General features: G+C 39.3%; 1 protein-coding gene across 1 annotated transcript in view; it reads left to right on the top strand.

Annotated features, from left to right (window-relative positions):
• Positions 1 to 21,138, top strand: part of ETFA (electron transfer flavoprotein subunit alpha) — a 36,004-nt gene that overhangs the window by 7,672 nt on the left and 7,194 nt on the right. The window contains exons 3-10 of the mRNA XM_031055917.1: positions 4,813 to 4,962; positions 6,720 to 6,801; positions 6,902 to 6,984; positions 8,448 to 8,547; positions 9,762 to 9,872; positions 11,059 to 11,160; positions 11,958 to 12,026; positions 13,015 to 13,097. Coding sequence (XP_030911777.1) covers positions 4,813 to 4,962; positions 6,720 to 6,801; positions 6,902 to 6,984; positions 8,448 to 8,547; positions 9,762 to 9,872; positions 11,059 to 11,160; positions 11,958 to 12,026; positions 13,015 to 13,097 — 780 coding nt within the window. The remainder of the gene's footprint in view (positions 1 to 4,812; positions 4,963 to 6,719; positions 6,802 to 6,901; positions 6,985 to 8,447; positions 8,548 to 9,761; positions 9,873 to 11,058; positions 11,161 to 11,957; positions 12,027 to 13,014; positions 13,098 to 21,138) is intronic.

Here is a 21,138-nt window from a genome sequence, read left to right as displayed (position 1 = left end):
TCCCGCCCGGCAGCGGTGGTCGAGGGGGGTCTCTGAGAGGCGGGCGCCCCGCGCCGCCGGGCTCGGACTTCTCGGCTGGACTCCCCTCCCACTCCGTCTGTTAAAAATAAAGTTTCCGAGTGGACACAGGGTGTTTCACAAGGCCTTCCAGCGGTCCCGGCAGGCAGGAGTTGCGGACTGCTGTCCGGTGTGGAAAGCTAACGTTGGTGTCAGGGAAAACCTGAACTTCTGGCAATGCTCGCTCGCATCCACCCTTGAGCAGGACAAGCTGAGCAACAGGTGGACAAGACTTCTAAAGTTTGTTACTGTAAACTATTAAGAATACTAGAAGAATATTAGTGGCTCAATGAGAGGCTTTCTGCAGTATTGCAGTTAATCCACCGTTTTTCAGTCACACCTGTGCAGAAATGTGATTGCCTTAATTGTCACAACTTGTGCATGAAGCTAATGCAAAGCACCTGTTGCTTCTCCGGTTCGACCTTCATATTGCTCAGCTGGGAGGAGTGCTGGGCTGTTGAAGGCCATTTGCTGCTTGGTGTGTCATCGTGGCTGTGTTACCAAGGTCTAGGTGAACTCAAGGTTAATTGGGGTAGATGATTGATGAGATGTCCCTGAATATCTGTTCAATCTCTTACTGTGCACTAGGAGATACCCCCTCCACTAGAACTGTGTATAAATAGCCCTTGTAAACAACTTTAAGTCTTGCAAGTCTCTTTTTGAGCTCTTCAAGGCTTTTACACGTACTACAGTTCAGTACAGCTTGAAAATAGTAATTATGCATATATTAAATGGCTTCAGGTGATAAAAATCTCTTAAAAGATGAGCAAAGGTAGAGAGGTCAGACAGGATTGAATTAATCAGAAAATTCTTACTGTTGTAATCATGGGCATGTCTCAGTTGTTGTTAGGCTGCAGGCTTTGTAGAGCAAAGGTCTCATTGATCTCTGAATCATATGGTAGTGCTATGTAAATAGTACTTTACTCACATGCTCACTGCACAGTTCAGTTCTGTGGCCTGGACTTGTGAGTTCAGCTGCTTGGTTTTCAGCCATACGCATCTAAACTAGTAAGCCAGTAAAACATTGTGTGTATCTTCAGTGTATGTGTAACAATGTAGTCTGTGACAGAAGTGAAACAAACTCACAGTTCGTTTTTGTTTACTTTTCTAAAGTGCAAAGTTTAACTCTGCTGACACAGCTCAAGTGTGAGTGGAGTTTAGAGAAAAAGATGAGAGAAACCTGTGAAGTATGAGCAGGAAGGAAAGTTGAATTTTTGTGCAACTTAAAGATGGGAGTGCTGAGGAGGAATGAGACTGCAAGTGCACAAAAACTTGGTGCAGAGGTGGGAATAAGCGATTTAGGGACTTCTTGTGTTGAAATACAGTGTTGTATTTCAAAACAGCTGTGTTGATTTTTAGTATTGGTTTGCAAGGGGTGTATTTGGAAAAGTTGATTGGGTATTTCATCTTTCTCTAGCTGCTTCAATCCCTTTGTAATATTAAATCTTTATTATGATTGCCAAATCCTTTTTGCAAAGTGGTTTTATTTTTTTATTGTTGTTCTTTGCTGCAGTTATAGCTCCTTTTTAAGTCAGATGCCTTTAGTGTTTCCTGGAGTTACAGAGCTGTCTTTTAGACCTCTTTTGTAGCCAGGTCTTTAGAGAGGTTCTAGAAGTATATACTTGAGTTTCCTTCTCTCTCTGAGTTTTCCAGATTTATTTAGTTAAAGTTTTACAGCTACAAGATTGCGTCTTACTAGAATTAGGCATTGCTTTGTGTTTTAGGAATGTGGCCTTTATCTTTAGCAATACCCCAGTTCCTAGTTTCTGGAGTTCTTTCTTGGGAAGTTTGCCCTGTGTTAATGGTTCTCTGTGAGATCCAGAATTCCTAATAAGCAGTTTTAAAATTTTAGGTTCTGGCCAGTTTGCTTTTACAGCTAAGAAAATCAGCTCTAGAGACACCTTTGAGGTCCAGTTGTTTGGTGCTCTGCCTTGTGAATGTCTGTTTTGGTTTTGTTCCTGTAACTTCCAGTGGCTCTCCTAAAGAGAGCCAACCTTCATTTTCCTCCAAGAAGTTTCTAGCACCCTGTGTCTTATTGATGCATATTTGGAGCATGGGGCCATGTAGAATTCACCTGCTGCATCTCTGGCATTTCTTGGAACAACTTTTTGGCTGACTCATCTTGTGTTGCTGTGCCTGCCGCATGTTTTAGTTGGAGCTGCTTTCCCAATCCCGGTGTTAATGAGTGTCCTTGGAGCAGGCTGCCGGCAGAGGCCATGGCTGCTGCACACCCATCTCACCAAGCAGCAAGCACAGATTTACCACACTTCCCTCTGGGCTTTCCAGCTCTTGATGCAGCTGGTTTTTTAGCATACAAGCAGCAAATCTGTATGTAAGAGGCGCTGGGCATGTGTGCTGTTCAGGTGGCCTGTGTGTGGGCTGGCAGACCAAGAGATGCTGAGTTTGCAGTGGCTTTGTGTGGAGAGCAGATCACCTGTGTGTCTTATTTCTTGTGCTTTCTCTCCTTGCTGCCAGCTGGTTAGGTTTATTCTCTACCTTCCTATTTTATTTAGGCTTCCTAAGTAGGCATCCTGCCCAAGAGTACCAGTGATGTCAGTGAAGTGATGGGCTGTTCTCCCACACGTGCAGCTGGACAGTAACTTCATCAAAATAAGCACTTGTCCTATCATTGACTCATTTCATTGCAGCTTCTTAGTTTTCAGGACCATATGACTGGGTGAATTACCCTCTGGTCTTACTGCAGATTCTTTATTATAACAAACAAAAGTCAGTTTGGTTTGGTTTTGTTTATAGAAAAAATTATTTAATGTGTCCTAGTATATAAAATTCAGACTCACATAGAAATCTCATTTGTCATCTAGATTTTTACCCATAATATATAATGTGACTTTATTTTGAATATGGTCTTGTCTTTATGTTCAGAAATGTCATCCAAGAAGTGACCTTCTGGTGTGCATATTGTATATATTCCTACAAATATAAAATGTGGGATTATTGGTTTAGAAAGAATACCTGATTAATGCTGTAATAGCCTGCTTAAGCAACTTCTATTGCTCATATTATTTTTGGTTAAAAACCAATTATTTCTTAGTTTATTCTAGAATGGTTTGACAGAATGATGGTGCTGATGCAGTGCTTATTAGGGAAAAAATGATAATATAGGCAGAAATAAGTGTGTGTTTAAAATGCATGTGTCTCCATTTGGAAATTTGAAAACTTGAGGATTTTTTCCAGGAGTATGGTCCATTTTACCCCATGACACAACTGTAAATCATTGGAGAGTGGGCTTTTTGCCACAAAGGCATAGATTTATTCTTCAAATGGTGACTAAAATTTCATAACTTTTATTGCAGATGCTGTGTGAAACATAATCAAAAATACAGCATCTGATCTATAGTGGCAGTAAATATTTTGTTACTGGCAATTGGTTTCAAAGGAGCTTAGAATATTTAATGACAGCAAGCATAAGCATTATGCTTAACCTTAAGCATAAGAGATTAAATGCAGAGCACTTCTACAAGAATCCTTATTGTTTTAATCAAAAGAACAAATTATGATCCAGATTCTGCAAAAACTTATCTTTGTATTTTTTTTATTTGTGCACTGTGATTAGCTTCAGGGAAGTCCTTGGGATTTGATTTCTGTGTTTGAAATTCAGTATGTTGGTAGGCTTTGTGGGGTTGAAGTCCAGATGCAAATTTTAGCTTCTCATATTTTCTGAAGCTTTTTCTATTTGAAGTTGTAGGCAAGTGCAGGTTTGGCATGAGGGGAGATGGGGTTGGAATGTAAATTTTAAAAAGTAGTGTTTGTCTGTGTGTCTTGAGCGTTGTGTTAGTATTTGTTCCTTGGTTATATTAATGAATTTACTTGATTTTGCATGTGCTCCATCCTACACTGATCATTGCTCAAGTCTTCAGTGGGGCTTTCTGCAGGGTAAACAAACACTTGAGGGACAATTTTCCTGTTCCTATCCAAAATGTTTTCCCTACTCTAGTATTAGTCTTGGAGGAATAACGCTTTTCACACATACACCTGAATATTAGAGAGGAAGATCCCAGAATTTAGAATATTTTGGTTTGGTTTTATGACAGTTTTTTGCCTTTTTTTATTTCTTTCATTTTTGCTTTAGAAGCTCAAGTTTGTGTATGGATGGTGAATTGGTCAAAGCTGTTATTTAAGGACTGTTAAATTGTGGTGGTAGACTAAGTGCTCAAATGTTTTGAGGGAAAAGTGAACCTGATGCCTGTAAAGATTTCTCCTAGTGTGTTTTCAGGCTGTCAGCCGCTCCTGCTTAATTTTCATTCAGCCACTGCATAAAATTTTGCCTCTAAATATAAAAGTGGGTTCTGTAGCTGGATTTTGTTTAAAACTTACAATAAAACACTGCCAGAGAACCACACTAGAAAACCAAGTAAATATTTATTTGCAACTGTTTATTTCCTTGTCTAATCCTCACTCTTTAAGGCACTTGGTTAAGTTGATCAACTGAGCTTGAATGTAATGTGTTAAAATGTTTTTCTTAATTTTGTTCAGTATTTCCCTGTGGAGTTTCAGTTTAAGCACAGCATGTTACAGACAAGCTGAAGTCAAGCGGGTTTGTCTTTTCCTTTTTGTATCACCCTATGGATTCTCTTTACTTAATAAAAATTATCTAGAATGAGCCTAGCAGTGTTTTACTTGTACAAGTGATGAATTTCTGTGAAGCCTTGGATGCCCAGAGGAGCAGGTTTTTATTTCAATGCCAAGTTTCCCGCTGGTTTTTATTTCAATGCAAGTTTCTCCCTTGCTTTGCAGGCGTCGGTGCTGCGGAGGTCGCAGAGCACCTTGGTGGTGGCAGAGCACGACAATGAGTCCCTCTCAGGCATCACCCTCAACACCATCACTGCAGCAAAGAGCTTGGGAGGGGAGGTCTCCTGCCTGGTGGCTGGTACCAGCTGTGACAAGGTAGGAAATGCTATTTTCATACCAATGAAATAAAGAATGCAGTGAAACAACACTTGGCAGTGTCTCGGGCAGCCTGAAAAATAATCTGTAGTCAGGAGAAACTGTGCCAGGAGCTGCTAATCTGCCAGAAAAGTCCTGCACTTGGAACTGCTTCTCTTCTAAAGAGAAAATACGGATATAGATTTCATTTCACAGGGGATGGTATCAATAATGGTTGTTACATGCTTGAGCAAGCAAATTTTTATGGGACTAAAGGACAATTAACTTTTAAAACAAGATATAGCTCTGTAAAGTTTAAACGACAAACATTGCAGTGCTAAGAATTTGGAAAGAAGCTTTTGCTTGTTTAAATGGAAACCAGCAGAAGTGAAACAACAGTGATAAATTGGGCTTTTGAGCAAGTTGCTGTTACTAACCAATCACTAGTTGTGCAGAGAGTGTTTGCAACCTGAAATTCTGAAATTAGCGCTTCTTGACTTCATCACACAGCTCACGTATGTAAAAAGTTCCTTGTACATTAGCTGTGCATTTTTAGTGTCATTTTGATGTGCCAATTCGAGAGACAATATAGTTAGTACATTAGTGGCACTTTTGTTCCAGCATAACTTGGTATTGTGTGAGCAGCAGAAGTACAAAAAGCTATGGCAAATATTTATATACTTTTTATGCACAGTTATTTTGAAAGCAACATGTAGTATCTCATGAAGAAGGTATACTTAGAGCAGCTTATTCACAAATAGGTGGAGAAACCTCAGTAGGTGTTTGAGGTGGAGATGAAGCAAATATTTATCTAAATCAAGAAAATTAAAAAGAAAAAAAGGCATAATTGCCTGACATGTGTCTTTAATTTTCCTTATTCTATGCACTTGCATAGGAGAAAAATGTTTGTGAATGTTTTGTTTGTTTGTTTCAATGCTAAATATATGGAGTCTGTGTGTTACGGTGGGAAAAGTATTTTATAAAAAATGAAGGTTTAGAGATTTTTCTTTAAGAGCCAGTGACTCAAACAGATATTCTGCAGCAGCTTCTAGGGATTTTTTCTTTATTTCCTTTTGTTAATTTTTGAGGGTAAACTGATACTCATCAAACTCAGTAAAACTACTCTGTTCCTGAACGATGCATGTGGTCTCCAGACCTTGCTGTCAGTCCTCTTCTCTCTGATCTGTAGTAACCCTTTTATCATTTAAACTTCACTTGTGCCAATTCAAACGAAAAAAATGCATAAATATAAATTGAAAATACACATTGCTACAGTGGGCAAAAAGTCAGATGCAAACAAAGGGTTGCTCCTAGAATTTGGACAAAAATCCTAACAGCATTGTACATTTGTATTTGTTTGTATGGTAGATACTGAGTGAACTTAAAGTAGGATTTGTTTCTTGATGATTGTATTGGAATACTGAGCAATAATCCTCAAGTGTGACTGTTGTTGGCTGCTGTAAGAAATGCTGGGATTGCTGTGGAGCCCTGCATGCAGGAGGCAAGGTTGAGGCAAGTTTTCCTGAGGTTGATTTGCTCCGTAGTTTTCTGATTCACAAATTCATTTTCATTATCCCACAAGGAACTGTGCTGTGGGTCAGAAGACCTGCATTTTATTCTGTTCAGATCTGTTCAAATCAAATCAGTGATTTTGAAATTCATGTACTTTTGGTTCTGGTTTTATGAATTTATAGGCTGTGAGCAGTGGGGACTCCCTTGTTACATGTTTGTGGTGCCTGTTAAAACACAAACTAATAATAATTTACTTGTAATCACAGGTAGCATCAGAACTCAGCAAAGTGCAGGGTGTTGCAAAAGTTCTCGTGGCTCAGCATGATGTGTACAAGGGATTTCTAGCAGGTGAGAGTTGTTTTACCTATTCACAAAAGAAATTTATTGATGTATTTGTGATTGAAAATAAGATGGTTGTAAATTCTGAGCAATGTATTTTTATTCTCAGAGGAGCTGACTCCCTTGATTGTGGAAACTCATAAAAAATTCAATTACACCCACATTTGTGCCGGAGCATCTGCCTTTGGGAAGGTGAGTAGATCAAAGAGCATCAAAAAGTTTTTGTAGAAAAGAGACAGACACTGATGTATGTAAGAGTGTGAATCAAAGGCCTGAGAGAGATCAGCCATGGACAGTTCTGCATTTGCAAACTATTTTACAGTAGTTTGCTGAAGAGGTCATTAGTTAGATTTCATGTTTCATGTTTGAGTTCTTTTATGAGCTGATGTGAAAAAAATAGTGTAGAAGAAATAATCTGTGGTAACCAGCCAATCCTATGGACACAAGGCAAAATGTGCAATAAGCCAAACCAGATTAAGTGATCTGAAAGCATGAAAATTGTAAGGAAAAGCACACCAAATTGGGATGAAAAATCTGTTATTTGCATGTTGAAATGAGAGTGGGCAAACCTATTAGAAGCAAACTGTTTTTTGGAGTGAGATTTGTATCTGGGATATAAGTCATGTGCATTAACATGTCTGTAAACATATACAAATAACGCAGAGCTAAGTTCCGGCCAGGATGGTTTGTAATGAAAATACAATTTTTATTTTTCAAAACTTCTTTTTTTTTAATGTGTTTATAAGTACATGGAGAGGCTCAGTACGAAGAATCTGGGCAGCATTGTGGTGCAGTAAATTAGAGGAAAAGGATCCTTCAGAAATCTTGCCGCTGTAGGACGAGTAGACATCAGCCTTCCATCTGCCTGCTTTCACTTCCAATCAATAGCAATCCATATGCTTGTGTTTTTGCTAGGAGAAATTAAGCCTTAGGTTTTAAATTTTTTTTCTTTTTTTCTTTTTTTTTTAACTGCAGTGTCATAGGAGTTAATGGCTTTTGCTTTAAAGCTTACACTGCCATTTTTGAGCGCTTCATGTGAGTGAAGATTTCAGACCTGGGCCTTTTTTTCTTGTACCAGATTAGGAGGCAGACAAAAAGCAAATAATCATCTTATCATTGATTTCTTCAAAATTTCTGCTGCTCTTTTCATCCTTCTTTCCACTCCTAAAGGTGCTAAGTAATTTTCTAGAGTAAGTTTTGGAGCAAGAGAATATATACTTTAATATTAAATTTAATTTTTTTTTTTGCTCTGGAGGGAAGAGTGCAGGGTTTTTTTCTTATAATTTCTGGCATCTAACTTCCAAAAGCACCATTTTTTTGCCTTTGAAGTGCCAAGAGCTCAACAATCCATAACTGTCAATTTTCTGAGTAAGTGGCATCTATATTCAGTTTTAGAATATTTGAAGCAAATAAGTCTCCTAATTTAAGATATTGAATTACGGGTTTACTTACAGTAAGTCTCATAAAATGTCTAATGTTATTACAGTAATGGGGTTTTATTTGGCTGCTAAGGCTACATGAGTAGCTCTTCAAAAATCTTAGTTCTATATGTCTCAGAGACAGCGTTATATGAAATCGGGTCAGCAGTGTTCTTTTACTGACTGTGTACATTTTAGTTAGCTTACTTTGCTAACTTTTCATCTCTTAATTTCTAGAATCTTATTCCCAGAGTGGCTGGCAAGCTTGATGTTGCCCCTGTTTCTGACATTATTGAAATTAAGTCCCCAGACACTTTTGTGAGAACTATCTATGCAGGTGGGTAATCACAAAAGCTGTGTGCTATTTGTCCAGTGAAGAATCCAGTAGTGCTAATTTTTCTACATGATCCTAATGTTAAAACCTTGGAATATGATAGGAATTTTTTCCCTTTACAATCTCAATTGCTGTGATTCATAAAAAATGAAGCCTGGGGATGGACATGATGCTCCCTGTGTGAGAAAGGAGGTAATTCCAAGGGCTTTGGTGGAAGCATGTCAGACCCATGTGTGTCACCTTAAGGAACAGAATTTGATCCCATCCTTTGCATGTACTGTGTTTGTTAATGCCCTTCTGATCAGGTTCTGGAAAGCATAAGACATCAGGTTAATTGTCCAGCTTTATTTAATTGGACTAGCATTAGCTCTGATTTAAGATACCACAGGGTTATTTTTTCTAATTACGAAGACATTGAATGAATTATTTCTAATATTTAATTACCTTAATTTGTAATTATTTTTTCAGTCTTGTTTCTCTAATGCTTGGCTGACACTGTGTTTTATTTTAGATATTAGCTCATTAGCTTGTGTTTCTTAATTTTACTGTAGTTGTACCACATGTACCAGCAGGGTATTATATTTTGAGTTATGGTCCTGGAATGTGGTTTAGTGCTGCACTTTAAGTTACTTTCCAGTAATTCACAGTTTCAAGATGACTTTGTTTGTGAATAGTTGAATGTTTATGAATGTTGCAGCATTTTTTCTTTTAGCATTCCCTGCAGCCTCCAGTGTGAAGTGTTGTATTATATTATAGAGAGAAACACAGTCCCACAGACACTTGGGGGAGGCCTCATTGTCTTCAGTTCTGATGAATTCATGCAACAGGATAAAAGATCTACTTTGAATTATAGACATTCTTTTTGTGTAAGAATGGCATTTTCAAAGTTGTTTTTTTTCATCCCTGAAAAAAAACATCACATGAAATTTAAAATCTCATTCATAAGAGACGATTTGAATGCTTTGTATCCTTTAAAAATAGAGGATTTGTATTTATATTTTAGAAACATGGGGCTAAAACATCAATGAAAGTATTTTTAATCTCTGTTTATTAAGTGCTAAGATTTAGTCATCTAAAACTGCATTTGTGGGAAGTACCTTGGTGGATGTTGCATATTCTAGTACAACTGCTAGTGTGGTTTTGATATTAATTTTTGGGGTTTTTTAAAAGCATAGTATGTCTGATAATCTTTAAATTTTTAATGTCCCTTTTTTTAGGAAATATTATTTGCACTGTGCAGTGTGATGAAGCAGTCAAAGTGTTTACTGTACGGGGAACTTCATTTGAGGCTGCATCAGCGAGTGGTGGCAATGCCAGTGTAGAAAAGTGTGAGTATTTCTTCTGGGGTGCTGTTGATTTGTTTAATAGAGTTAGTTTTGCCCACTCCCTGGTGATGTTTTGTAGAAGTATTTGTCAAAGCAGACTGATTGTCATAATGTTAGCTTTATATTTTTAATCACAGGTGCTTGCACTTTTTAGTGATGTCTGATAAGAGAAGATAGAGATTATGTGCACAGTTACTTCCTTTTCTTTGACCAGAAATGGAGATGATCTGTGCTGAAATCCGTGCTTGTTCCACTCGCTGCCTAAACGTCTGCCACTGCAGTCTTGAAACTTTAAGGAAGGACAGGTTACAGCTGTTTGAATAACCAGATTGGTTTTCAAAACAAGATGGAGCAAAAATAGAAGTTTTGGTTTAATCATATTGCAATTTAGATAGGTCATTACATCATCAAGCTAAATTAGTGGCAGTTTAAATTGATTTGAGAATACAGAGTTTTAGATCAGTTTTAACTATATCAGTTCAATTTACAATTTAATGAAGCCAGTATAGCTCAGATAATTGAGAAATCCAGTCAAGAATTACAAAGTAGTTGAGGTTGGAAGGGATCTCTCGAGATCATCTAGTTCAGCCCCATGGAGCAGGTTGCCCAGGACTGTGTCCAGTCAGGCTTTGAGAATGTCCACAGGTGGAGACTTAACAACTACTCTGGGTAACTTGTTCCATTTTGGTGACCTCTGCTGTTTTTCACTGTGGGCCTTTTTGTTTTGTGGCTTAGTCCCTGCGTGTGAACCATCCTGTATTTCCTAATGTCTGTGGGTGGCAGAAGTCAAATGTTCCTGAATGAGTGTGTTATGCTGCTGGTGTTGCCTGATTGACTTGTCCGCCTGTGATAGTGAGGCTCACACTTGTGCTGGGTTGGTATCAGTGTGTGGCACCTGTAGAGCAGAATTCCTTGTGCTGCAGTTTGTGTTGTAGTTCCCTGAACACCTCAGAATTCCTCGTGGTTCAGTTTGTACTGTAGTTCCCTGAACACAGCTGGTGAACGAGGCTCGTTCCTCAGTGCCAGTAGCAACTGCAAAAGCTCACAGCAGAATCCGTTCTAGAATAAACTCTGAATTGGGCTTGAGCTCAGGTTTCAGCTTGCAAACACAAGCTTGAGCTCAGGTTTCAGCTTTCAAACACATGCTTTCTCCTTTTCCTTGTGGGGTTTGCTGATGTGCTGGATGCAGTGACGCCCCCGCCGCCCGTGGGGATCTCGGAGTGGATCGAGCAGAAGCTGACGAAGAGTGACCGGCCAGAGCTCACCAGTGCCAAGGTGGTTGTGTCAGGGGGTGAGTGATCACAGAGAAACTGGCTGATGCTCCACTGCACTAATGGGACCTCTTGGTAAATCATGTCTGTAATGGGATACATTAGAAAAAAAAAGAAATTATAATGCAATTCTCAAATATTCCATGGGAACTACTGGGGAAGCACCCAACATGTATATTGTGTAAAGAGGTAATACATGAGTTTAGCATATGCTGGGAGGCTTTGTAAGAACATTTTCATATTTGATGAACCTCTTTAAAATTTTAGCAATATGAATTGTTTTTTAGATGGAAATTTATCATGTTTTTTTATGTATCAAAATTACTGATGATCATTTCAGTCAGTCTGAACATTATTATGTAATGGCCTTAATGATTTTAAAACATGTATTGATTGTATTCTGCTCTTTAGATATCAAGTGATGAACTGTGATTTTTACTGTACGCCTACAGCTAAAATGATTTCTTACTAATCCCACTCTACAGTGTTTTGTTCCTGAAACCAGCAGAGGGAGCACAAATTAGTTAAAAAAATTCTGTTTCCCTGGTTTTGGAGAATGACCTTGATGACGCTGTGTGCAGGAAGTAAACAAGACAGAGTGGTGTTGGTTTATACATATGAAATATTAATGGCAAAGGAAAAAGCTAAATCTCCAAATATTAATACTGGTTAGTAATGTATCCAGAAATACCCTGTGCAGCCATATCTTTGAGTCTTTGCAAATGCTAATACTCATACAGAAAGTTTACATAGGCCAAAAATAATCTTTAAAAAAGTGTTCTTCTTTCTTGATCTTCTTTTGTTCTTAACTTTTAAGGGAGGGGCTTGAAGAGTGGTGAAAATTTTAAGTTGTTGTATGAACTTGCGGATCAGTTGCATGCTGCAGGTAAACTTGTTTTCCTCCTTTTTTTTAACCCTGTTTATTATATTTAAACTGGTCACATTAAAACCAGAATTCATCTTAAGTCTTTTATTTTCATGTCTCTATGAAATGGTTAAAATGCTCTTAGTTTAGTAATAGATAAAGTTTTGTCAATAATACTTAAATGCCTGTGTATGAAGCAAAATACTAACCTGTAATATTCCCTGTGCTTCTCAAATCTCCAGAACAGAAGCTTGCAAAGAAAAAGTGAAGTAGTCATAGCTCATTTTGAAGAGCTGATACTTTCTGCATACATCCTTTTCTAGTGCTTCTATACAGAATTCCATTCACATTGTTGTAGTTCGAGTGGCTCTGCCCTTTTACTGGGTTTTTGTATTAACAGGAGAAAATCAACTATATACAATGTCTCAGTGAAGTTTTTTCTATAAAGGCTGGGAAAGAAGGAGAAACTGTTTACTCTAATGTTTTAATTCCATTAATTTTAGCATTCACATGATTGGCTTGTTTTTAAAGTGGTGTTTTTGCTAACTAAATGTCCATATGGCATTTTTGAGTTTACTGTGATATTTTTCTTTACCATGCCTGACTTTTGAGATTCACAGCAATACAAGATAGCACATATGTTGCATTCAGACTTGTTCAAGGAACATTTTGGGAAGGCATTTATGGGAAAATCTTCTTTTCACAAAGCAACAAGAAAAAAATAATGGAAATATGCCAGATTGAAATCCTTGGTTTAAATATATGGCCCTTTGGTGCTGGGAGTAGGGATTTCCTGTTGCTTATGAAGTGCATTAGCACTTAGTATTTGGAAGTTTTTAGCTAGTGGTATAGAGCGGGATTACCATAAGAGCTTTTAAGAGGGAAGTTTTTAAATATGTGCCCTTAGAGTGTGGGACTCTTCAGTAAAATACGTGGGCTTTTATGGTGATATAAATTTGGCTTGCAAGTATTTTAAAAGAAAACATTGAAAATATTTTCTTTCAACCAGTTGGAGCTTCCCGTGCAGCTGTTGATGCTGGCTTTGTTCCTAATGACTTGCAGGTCGGACAGACGGGCAAAATAGTAGCACCAGTAAGTATGGAAATATCTCTCATCCTAGGGCTGGGATGGTTTCTAGCATGCATTTTCCTTCAGAGCAAGCACTTAGAGATGAGCTGAGTCTTAATTCCAGGCCTGACAGGAATGTCAGTGTGCCCACTGTGATGCTGTCACTTGACGATGCGTTTACAAAATGACAGAAGCAAGCTGGGATGGAAACCTCTGCTTTGGGTGAATGGGATGTGTTCTAACACAGCTTTGTCAGGGGTTTGCATGCTGCATTCTTTCATAGCTGCCTGAACCTTCCTTAGCTTCCTAGCAGCTGGCGTTGATATGCTAAGACATGTCATTTCTGACGTAAACTCAAAATTACATCAATACGTGGCTTGAGCTCTTGCAATTATATGTTCTGGGTTTTTTCAGGTGATGATTATTAAAAACCTTTTAGTAACTCTCACTGAATTATTGCAGTACAGTCAAAGCAAAATTTTTGTAAGAAATGAAAGTGCAAGAAATTTAAGAGAGGAATAATCTGCAGATTGGCTGCTGTCGAGTGGAATACCAAGGACGTACTCTGAATGGCTCAGTATTGGGCAATAACATACTGCGCATATTTTCTGCTATTTATGCATCCCTATATCACAGGAAACTGATTTCTGTGTCTTTTTGTGTCTGTGTGGACCTTTCTGTCGTGCAGAAGTCTGAGACTTCTTTCATTGTTCTTTATGACCTGAGGACGTGCAAGGAAAGCTGCAGCCAGATGAGGCACATTTGAGTGTTTGTAAATAGGAAGGTACAAGTGAAGCACATTTGAGTGTTTGTGAATAGGAAGGTACAAATGAAGCACATTTGAGTGTTTGTTGAGTAGGAAGGTACAAATGTAGCTCACTTCGTGGGGCAGAGCCCGCATGAGATGTGATGGTCTGTCAGGGGTACCCTGAGCTCCTTAACTGGAGTAAAGGTTTTGCCTCTCAGTAAGCAGCTCCTTGTGTATGGCACAGAAGGCACCAAGGAGCAGCTTTTTACTTGTTAGTGGCTTCATGAGACCAGAAGGGAAGAGTAAGCTGAAACTTAGTAGGAAAATTCATCATATTTCAATTGCTGCATTTACCAAATCACAACAATTTAAATAATACTAAGAAACCATGCATGTTCAAAGCCTTGATAGGATCCTGAAATGTTTTGCCTTTGCCATTGCTGCAAATTTAAGCAATTCAAACCATGACCATTATTTTTCTAGTAATAAATCCAGCAGGATAGAGTAATACTTCGATGTCAAAGACAGGAAATTGTGATTCTGTTGTCAACTCTGTCTGCTGGATTTTCTTGATTTTCATGGAACAAGATGTTCATGCTTCTGATTTCTTCTGTCATGAGTTGTGGATAGGGATGTTTGCTACTTTTTTTGAAGTCCTCATCAGAGGCCATCTGCTGATGACCCTGTGGGCCTGAGTTGAGCTATTTCCAGACATGCTAGTGTTTAAACCTGTGAATCTATGTGATTACCAACTGCTACAAAACACTCCTTCTGAGAAGTAGACTTATTGATAAGACTAAAGTCATTCTAAAATCTTGATAGCAGTGATATTAACTTCTGCTGTGTAAGGAAATTGGGAGATTCTGTGGATTATAAATGCAACCCCAACTCTCTCTGCTTACCAGGGTATAAGCTAAGTGTCATTTAAGTGTGTACTTTGAAAGGGCATGAGATGGGACTAAATATCCTTAGTTCTTCTCCACCTAAATATCCATTAATGAGGTGGAGAATATTAATTTGAAGACAGCTCAGCTCTGGTTTGTGTATTAAGGCTCAACAATGAACATTCTTTCTAGAGTCAAGGGCATATAAACAATTATGTTGAAACAAAAAAGGCTGGTTTTTGATGATGATACAGTGCTGTATTTTGCCACAGATGGCCCATAGCAACATGTGAGAGTAGTAAGACCATAAAGCCACATCATAGGATCACATCAGTGTTGTCATTGTCCTCTTCTAGAGGATTGTTAAATAGCCTTTAGTCAGGAGTAATGAATGAATGTTAAACTCTGGTGTCATTAATGATCTGAACTGGCACACTTGTGTGGTGCTCTATTTGTCTGCAGGCTGATGGATTTTTCTCTCATCTCACTTCTTAACAAGTGTTTGTTAAATAGTGAGTTGTGCTGAGTACTGGAAATTACGTGCCTCTGCTTTCAAATTTCAGATATTTAGTGTGGATCTTAAAATACATGCAAGGATAGCCTTCAGTGCCTTAGAAATATAGAAAATATGGAATGTTAATTGTAATGGAAGTGCAAGTTGACTTGATATTAAGCCCACAGAGTTGCTGACTAGAGGTTTTAATTCTTCTGTGTGTTGGGTAGGCATCTTAAATATGAAGCAGTTGAAAGCTGCAAATTCTTAATTTAACATTCCTAATTCTACTTCACCATCTTTTTGGTACTTCAGCTAGAACATGATTCTCTGCAGTGGAAAATAGAGTTGACTTGAAGAACTGAGCTCTTTTGGTCAGGTCAAGATGACACTGGCTATTTTAGCAGTTCTCAGAAGATGCTTTCTCCCTGCGCTCGCTGTCGGTTCAGGGAGAGCTTGTGATATTCTGTCTGGGGAATTGCAAAGCAGCTTTGGACACGGGGCAGGTAGAGCAGCTGAGAGCTGAGTTTTGTGTTCACTTCTGAGTTGACATGGTGTGTGCCCTCTGGGTGTGTGGGTTTTAAGCAGGGGAAGAGTCTCAGATCCAAGAAACTCGGGAGTCTGAGGCACGCTTGTTCTCCTGTGCAGCTTCTGCTGGGAAAGTATCTGAGAGTGTGCTCTTGCACTCTATTAATAGCCTGCCCAGTCTCAGTGGAGGAGTGGAATGCATTGTTTTCCAGGACTCTGGAACTGGGTCAGTTTGAGACTGCAGAGGAACAAGGGTTAGTTCCAAGCTCAGCAAGAGGGGAGGTGCTTCTGCTGCTCTTTCTGTGGGCCTGCTGGGGTGGTTGTGCTCATCCCTGGGTGAGAACATAACATAACATAACAGAACTGTCTGAGAGGGCTGCTTGTTCCTTCAGCTGTGCATTGGGGAAGGAAGGGTAGTCTTGGTCATTGCTCCTTCATAATTCTGTGACTGGCTTCAGTTTTTGAGAGTACAGCCCAGACAGTGCCTCACAGAACCCAGGAACTCACAGGCACAGCAGCTTTGCAAATGGCTGAGGTGTTAATTAATACACAAGCACTGCCACTCCAGGAGCAACTGGAGTTCATTTCACTGAAGTGATGGGAGAATGCAATTAATTAAAGAGCACAGATTTCACCTTGTGGCTGTTTGAGCCCTACACAGCACATCTGCTCTTCCAAAGTAGCCTTGGACTGTTAAACTTCAAGGTTTTGTTCATGTTGGTGTTTATTCATATTGTCGGGTTTGACTGGATCTTTGGCAATTTTTCTTTTGTACAGTTTTAGTCCAGTTGTTAAAATATTCAGTGTATTATTTTTATTTCTGTTAGTACCTTTTTTTTTAACCTCTCGCTTTCAGGTGATTGCAGCTCCTATTTGAACATTCTGTCTTATGAAAGAGAAGGCTGATTTGTATTATTTGATGAGATGGAAGGAAATTTTTAGACATAAGTGGCTATATTAAAATATAAAATGTTTTCTTCCTAATTAAAAAAGCAATTTAGTATATTCAGTGTCTTTAATCAGTGACAGCCATTTTAGCATATTTTTTACAATTAGAAGCCAGTTTTCCCCACTATTTCTTATATGCAGATGTTCTGCATAAAAATGAAATTTGATTCTCAGGTTAAGTACTGTATGTATTTTCTGTTTCAGGAAAAAGCACTTGTAAGAATGTTAAAATCAGCTGGTTTTGGATAAAAATATCCTTCCTATTAGTGTTTACTACTAAATATTAGTTAAGTATATCCAGTTAGAAAATACTAAATTCCTTACAGAAATCAAGCCTACTGCCATTACCTCAGAGTAACTGCTATTTTTACATAAGAAATTTCAAATAGTCAGGGGTGTTACTTTCCACAGTAAAAATCTTCCCAGTTCTTTCTCTCATGTTCATAAAGAAAGAAACAAGAGCAAACAGGTGTGAAGAAGAAAGAAAGTAAAAAGTGGTGGGTTTTTTCACTTATTTAAAACTTGTAAATGGAACATGCATGCTTCATTTATTAGTTCAGTATTAGCTTTCCTTACCCAAGGCATAATTAGCAAGACACTTCTTCTGCAGCATCCATGATGCAGGTGGGAGGTCCTGCCCTGCAGTGCCCCTGGAGCTGTCCCTGAATGCCCAAACTGTTCCATGCTTTCCTAGGCTTTCCCTTGCAGCCTATTCGAATGGATTATATTCCTCCCTCAGGTTTTGAAGGAAGGTGGGCTTGTACTGGGATTATCTCACACTCAGCTTCTTGTCCCCAGAGGACAGCCAGAACCTCAGTGACACTGAGAGGTGCTTTTCTTGGCAAGTGTGTGTGTATTTTGTTATCCTCTGCCCTTGTGAAGGATCAGCTGCTGCCTGAAAGGTGTCCTTCTAATTTAATCTCTGCAGGGTTTAAATCTTCACTCTTCTATAATTGGTGCTCTTTCAGGGTCTAACTCTAGAACTGCCTTAGTTTCTGCTGTAGGATTTCCTAGCTGGCAAAACTACTTTATTTTTTTAATTTTATTTTTTTATTTTAAGGTGTTCAGTTGCTGCTGTCTTGTTACTTTCAACATTGAGTACAAAACACTAATAGATGGCAAGAAACTGAGGTGGAAAACTCAAGAAGGCACAAGTTAGGAAATCTGTGATGTAGCAATAACTGCCACAGGATGAAATGATTGTGCTGGAATGTGGCATGATGCACAGAAGGCAGGTGCCTGCACTGAGAAAGCTCCTATGGGCAAGGTGGAGGGGAGCTCAGTGTAGGTCTGATGTGATGGCCAGGGGGAAACTACTTGCCTTCACTGCTTCAGCTTCATGCTAGAGGAGCTCTCTGGCTGTAAGAGACCGAAGGAACTTCACAAGGGAGGCAGTTTTCAACTGTCAGGAATTGACAGTAATAATGAGAGGAAAAGAAGCATGTGAGAGGTGCAGTGTCAGTTGAGACACTGAGGAGTTCACTGGAAAGACACCAAAGCTGTGTAAGAATGCTGGAATTCTTGTTGCTCCCCCGCTTCTAAAAGAGGATGGGATCCTTTCTGAGACTCTCTGTGCCCCCAGTATTTTCCTGAGCATCCCTTTTGCTGCAGTGAGTGGCTTTTTAGCACTCAGTAGTAGTCATCTTGCTTTGGGAGGAGCAGGTAGGGAGAGGGACAGTATCACATCATTTACATAATTCCTGCATTTTCTATTTCTTTGTAATAAGTGAATGCTAACTGTCCTTGAGTGTTACTTCCTTCCCAGCATTTTCTTGGGGATCCTTTGCTTGTTCAGATTAAATTATCTGCTGTTTCCCTTTACTCTCCTGTGAGGAAGCATAAGGGAAGTGAAACAAGGCATATTTTATTCTAGTATTTTTCATCTTTTTTGTTCTTTGGCCCTTGCCTAAAATTACTAACAACAGAACAAAGTAATTAGTTCCCTTGGCATCATAAGAATTGTCACTCCTCTTGTCTGGATTGTACTTTCTTAAAAAAATGTTCTACTCTTTGCTATCAATGATAAGATCTTAATTACATCCTCATTTGTTGCACATACAAGGGAATATCAAGATAGCAAATTTTCTCTCTTCAAAAGCATGGTACATAGTTTCTGCTCTCTTCAGCTTTGTAGGAATGTGTTATTTGTCCATCAGGTTTTTGGGTGTTATTACCAGCCCAGCAGGTGCACTTTGCATGGTATAAATCGTTGGGGCTGTTAGGTAGGTGGCAGAGGGGAATAGCATTGGGAAAACCAGCTGTGCTTGGGAAATTGTTTTTGGAATATCTCCTCTGATAATTCACTGTTGTTGAAAAGTAGCTTTATGGTGGCAAACTTTAGAGAGCTGTTTGTATGCAGCTGGGACTGAATTTACAGACTGTCTTTCTCTGACTTGCTAAAAAGCTAAGGATTGACAACCCCTTTCATCCTGCATTATCCAGTGTAGCTTTTAACTCCAAGAAAACTATGTTCACAAATTGATGCTCTGCTCCTTTGGGGTTGGTGCAGAAACATTAAATTGTACTAAAATATTCATATGTGAGTGCATTTAGCTGAAAGCAATTGATGTGCTTTTCCCTGGAGAGAGAGGGAAAAAAATGCTGTATGGCCCTGCACTCCAGCAGACACCCTAGCCATGCTTAAGAGTAATTACACAGCTTGGCTGATCAAAGGTTCTTAAAGTGAAAAAGAAACTGCAGTTGGGCTCTGGTTTAGTGGTGTGTGCTTCCTGCATGGAGTGGCTTCAGCTGCACCAAAGCTGCACATCCTGGAGAAGTGTGTGAGGTGCAGTGTAACAGGCATGAACTACTGTCAAGCCAGAAAATACTTTATTGGCCTAATAGCTTGTAATTGGAAGGAATCTCTTGTACAAAGCAATTTTGATCACAAAGATTTCTTTCTAATTTCATTGTCCTTTCACTCTTGCAAAGAAAATAAAATATCTCAGCTGCCTTTAAAAATAGTGTGTATGCCAGAGGGGTTTATTAAAGTGGCCTGTTTAAAAGCATGCCATTGGTAGGATGATAAATTGGTGTGTGTTGGGGGTTTTCAGCATAATTCAAAAATTGTCATAAAAATCAATAGCAGTTGACAACATGCTTGCAAAGGAGCTGCCTCAGCTTATGGGCACCTGTGGCTGCCCTGTGGGCTGTCACAGCACCATTCAAGGGCTCTGGAGATGAAATAAAAACTGTTCTTGTACTTCTCTTAAGCAAATGTCCCTTACCTGCCCCAAGGCAGCCTAAGGCATATTTAAATATTCTCATAAGTATAAATGAAGTAATATCATATGCCACAAATTATTCTATAAATAATTGCAAGAGTCTGTATGCACAGGAAAATAACTGCATTGGTATTTTGGTAATTGCAGTCATCCACATAGAGCACTCCTGTGCATTTGTCCCAACAGCATGCAACTGGCTCTATGGATTCTGGGGCCAGATGTGCAGATTGGTGCATGTGAAGTCTGCCAGTGAATAAATTGGGTCTGTCTGAAGCAGAATAGAGTTTAGGGAATGGCCAAGGAGGATTTTTTTTTTTCATTTTAATGATTAGCATGTAATGACTCTAAGACGTACTAGTAATTTCTGTTGAAAAAATGTAAGTCTAGATGAATACTTTAACTAGCAACTGAGAAAGTGGATTTTTGATTTGGAATCTTGACTTTGAATAGGATCAGTTTGGGAGTTGGACTTGTGGGGGTTTTTTAGGGTGGTTGTGATGCAAGTCTGTGCTTATAAACTTGGTGGTCTCTGTGAGGGTCCTGCCTGCCACCAGCATTGTGCAGGACATGTGGCAGGACAGATAAAGCCCCTTGGCCTCTGGGCCAGTTTGCTGCCAGAGACACTTTGTGCTGCTGCTGTGGCCTTGGCAGAAGCCTCGTGGGTGCTCCCCATCTCCTGATGTACTGAGCCCTCGAGCAGCACATCTGGAGTGTTGGTACCTCCCCATGGTGCCTCCCTGTGCTCTGCTTTGCACAGTCTTGCCTGTTTGATGCATTCAGTGTCCCGTGCAGTGTGTTCCCTGTTCCATCCTGCTCTCCTTGCCATCAACTCTCTTCTCTGGTGTCCTTTCCCCATGTTGATGTCTGCCAGCAACTTCATTAAAATATTTGTGGCATGGCTGTGATGTTTGTACAGTATTTCCTGTGTGAAATGAAGTTACTGAGAGCCAAGACAATTTTCTAAGCTGATGTCATGTCCATATACCACCAAAACGTTTACTTCCTTGACTTCAGTTGCTTTTGGCACTTCATGTGTTCAGAGTGCTGTGAATCCTTTGCTCTGGAGTATGTGTGTGCTGTTTTGCTGCCTGTTCTCGTGTGGCACAGTGCTGGCAGCAACCCTTCAGTGGAAATCTGCCTGTGCCCAGCTCCAGGGAGTTGACATGTGCTGCTCCATGGCCTGGACTTTGCTCTAAGTGCTGTAACTGGGGGCTGTGCATCAGCTGCCTGGCAGCAGGAA

The sequence above is a fragment of the Geospiza fortis genome, unplaced genomic scaffold, assembly GCF_000277835.1.
Source record: "Geospiza fortis unplaced genomic scaffold, GeoFor_1.0 scaffold171, whole genome shotgun sequence".
NCBI classification, from domain to species: Eukaryota; Metazoa; Chordata; class Aves; order Passeriformes; family Thraupidae; genus Geospiza; species Geospiza fortis.
Note: the sequence above shows the minus strand (reverse complement) of the source record. Positions and strands in the feature narration are given on the sequence as shown.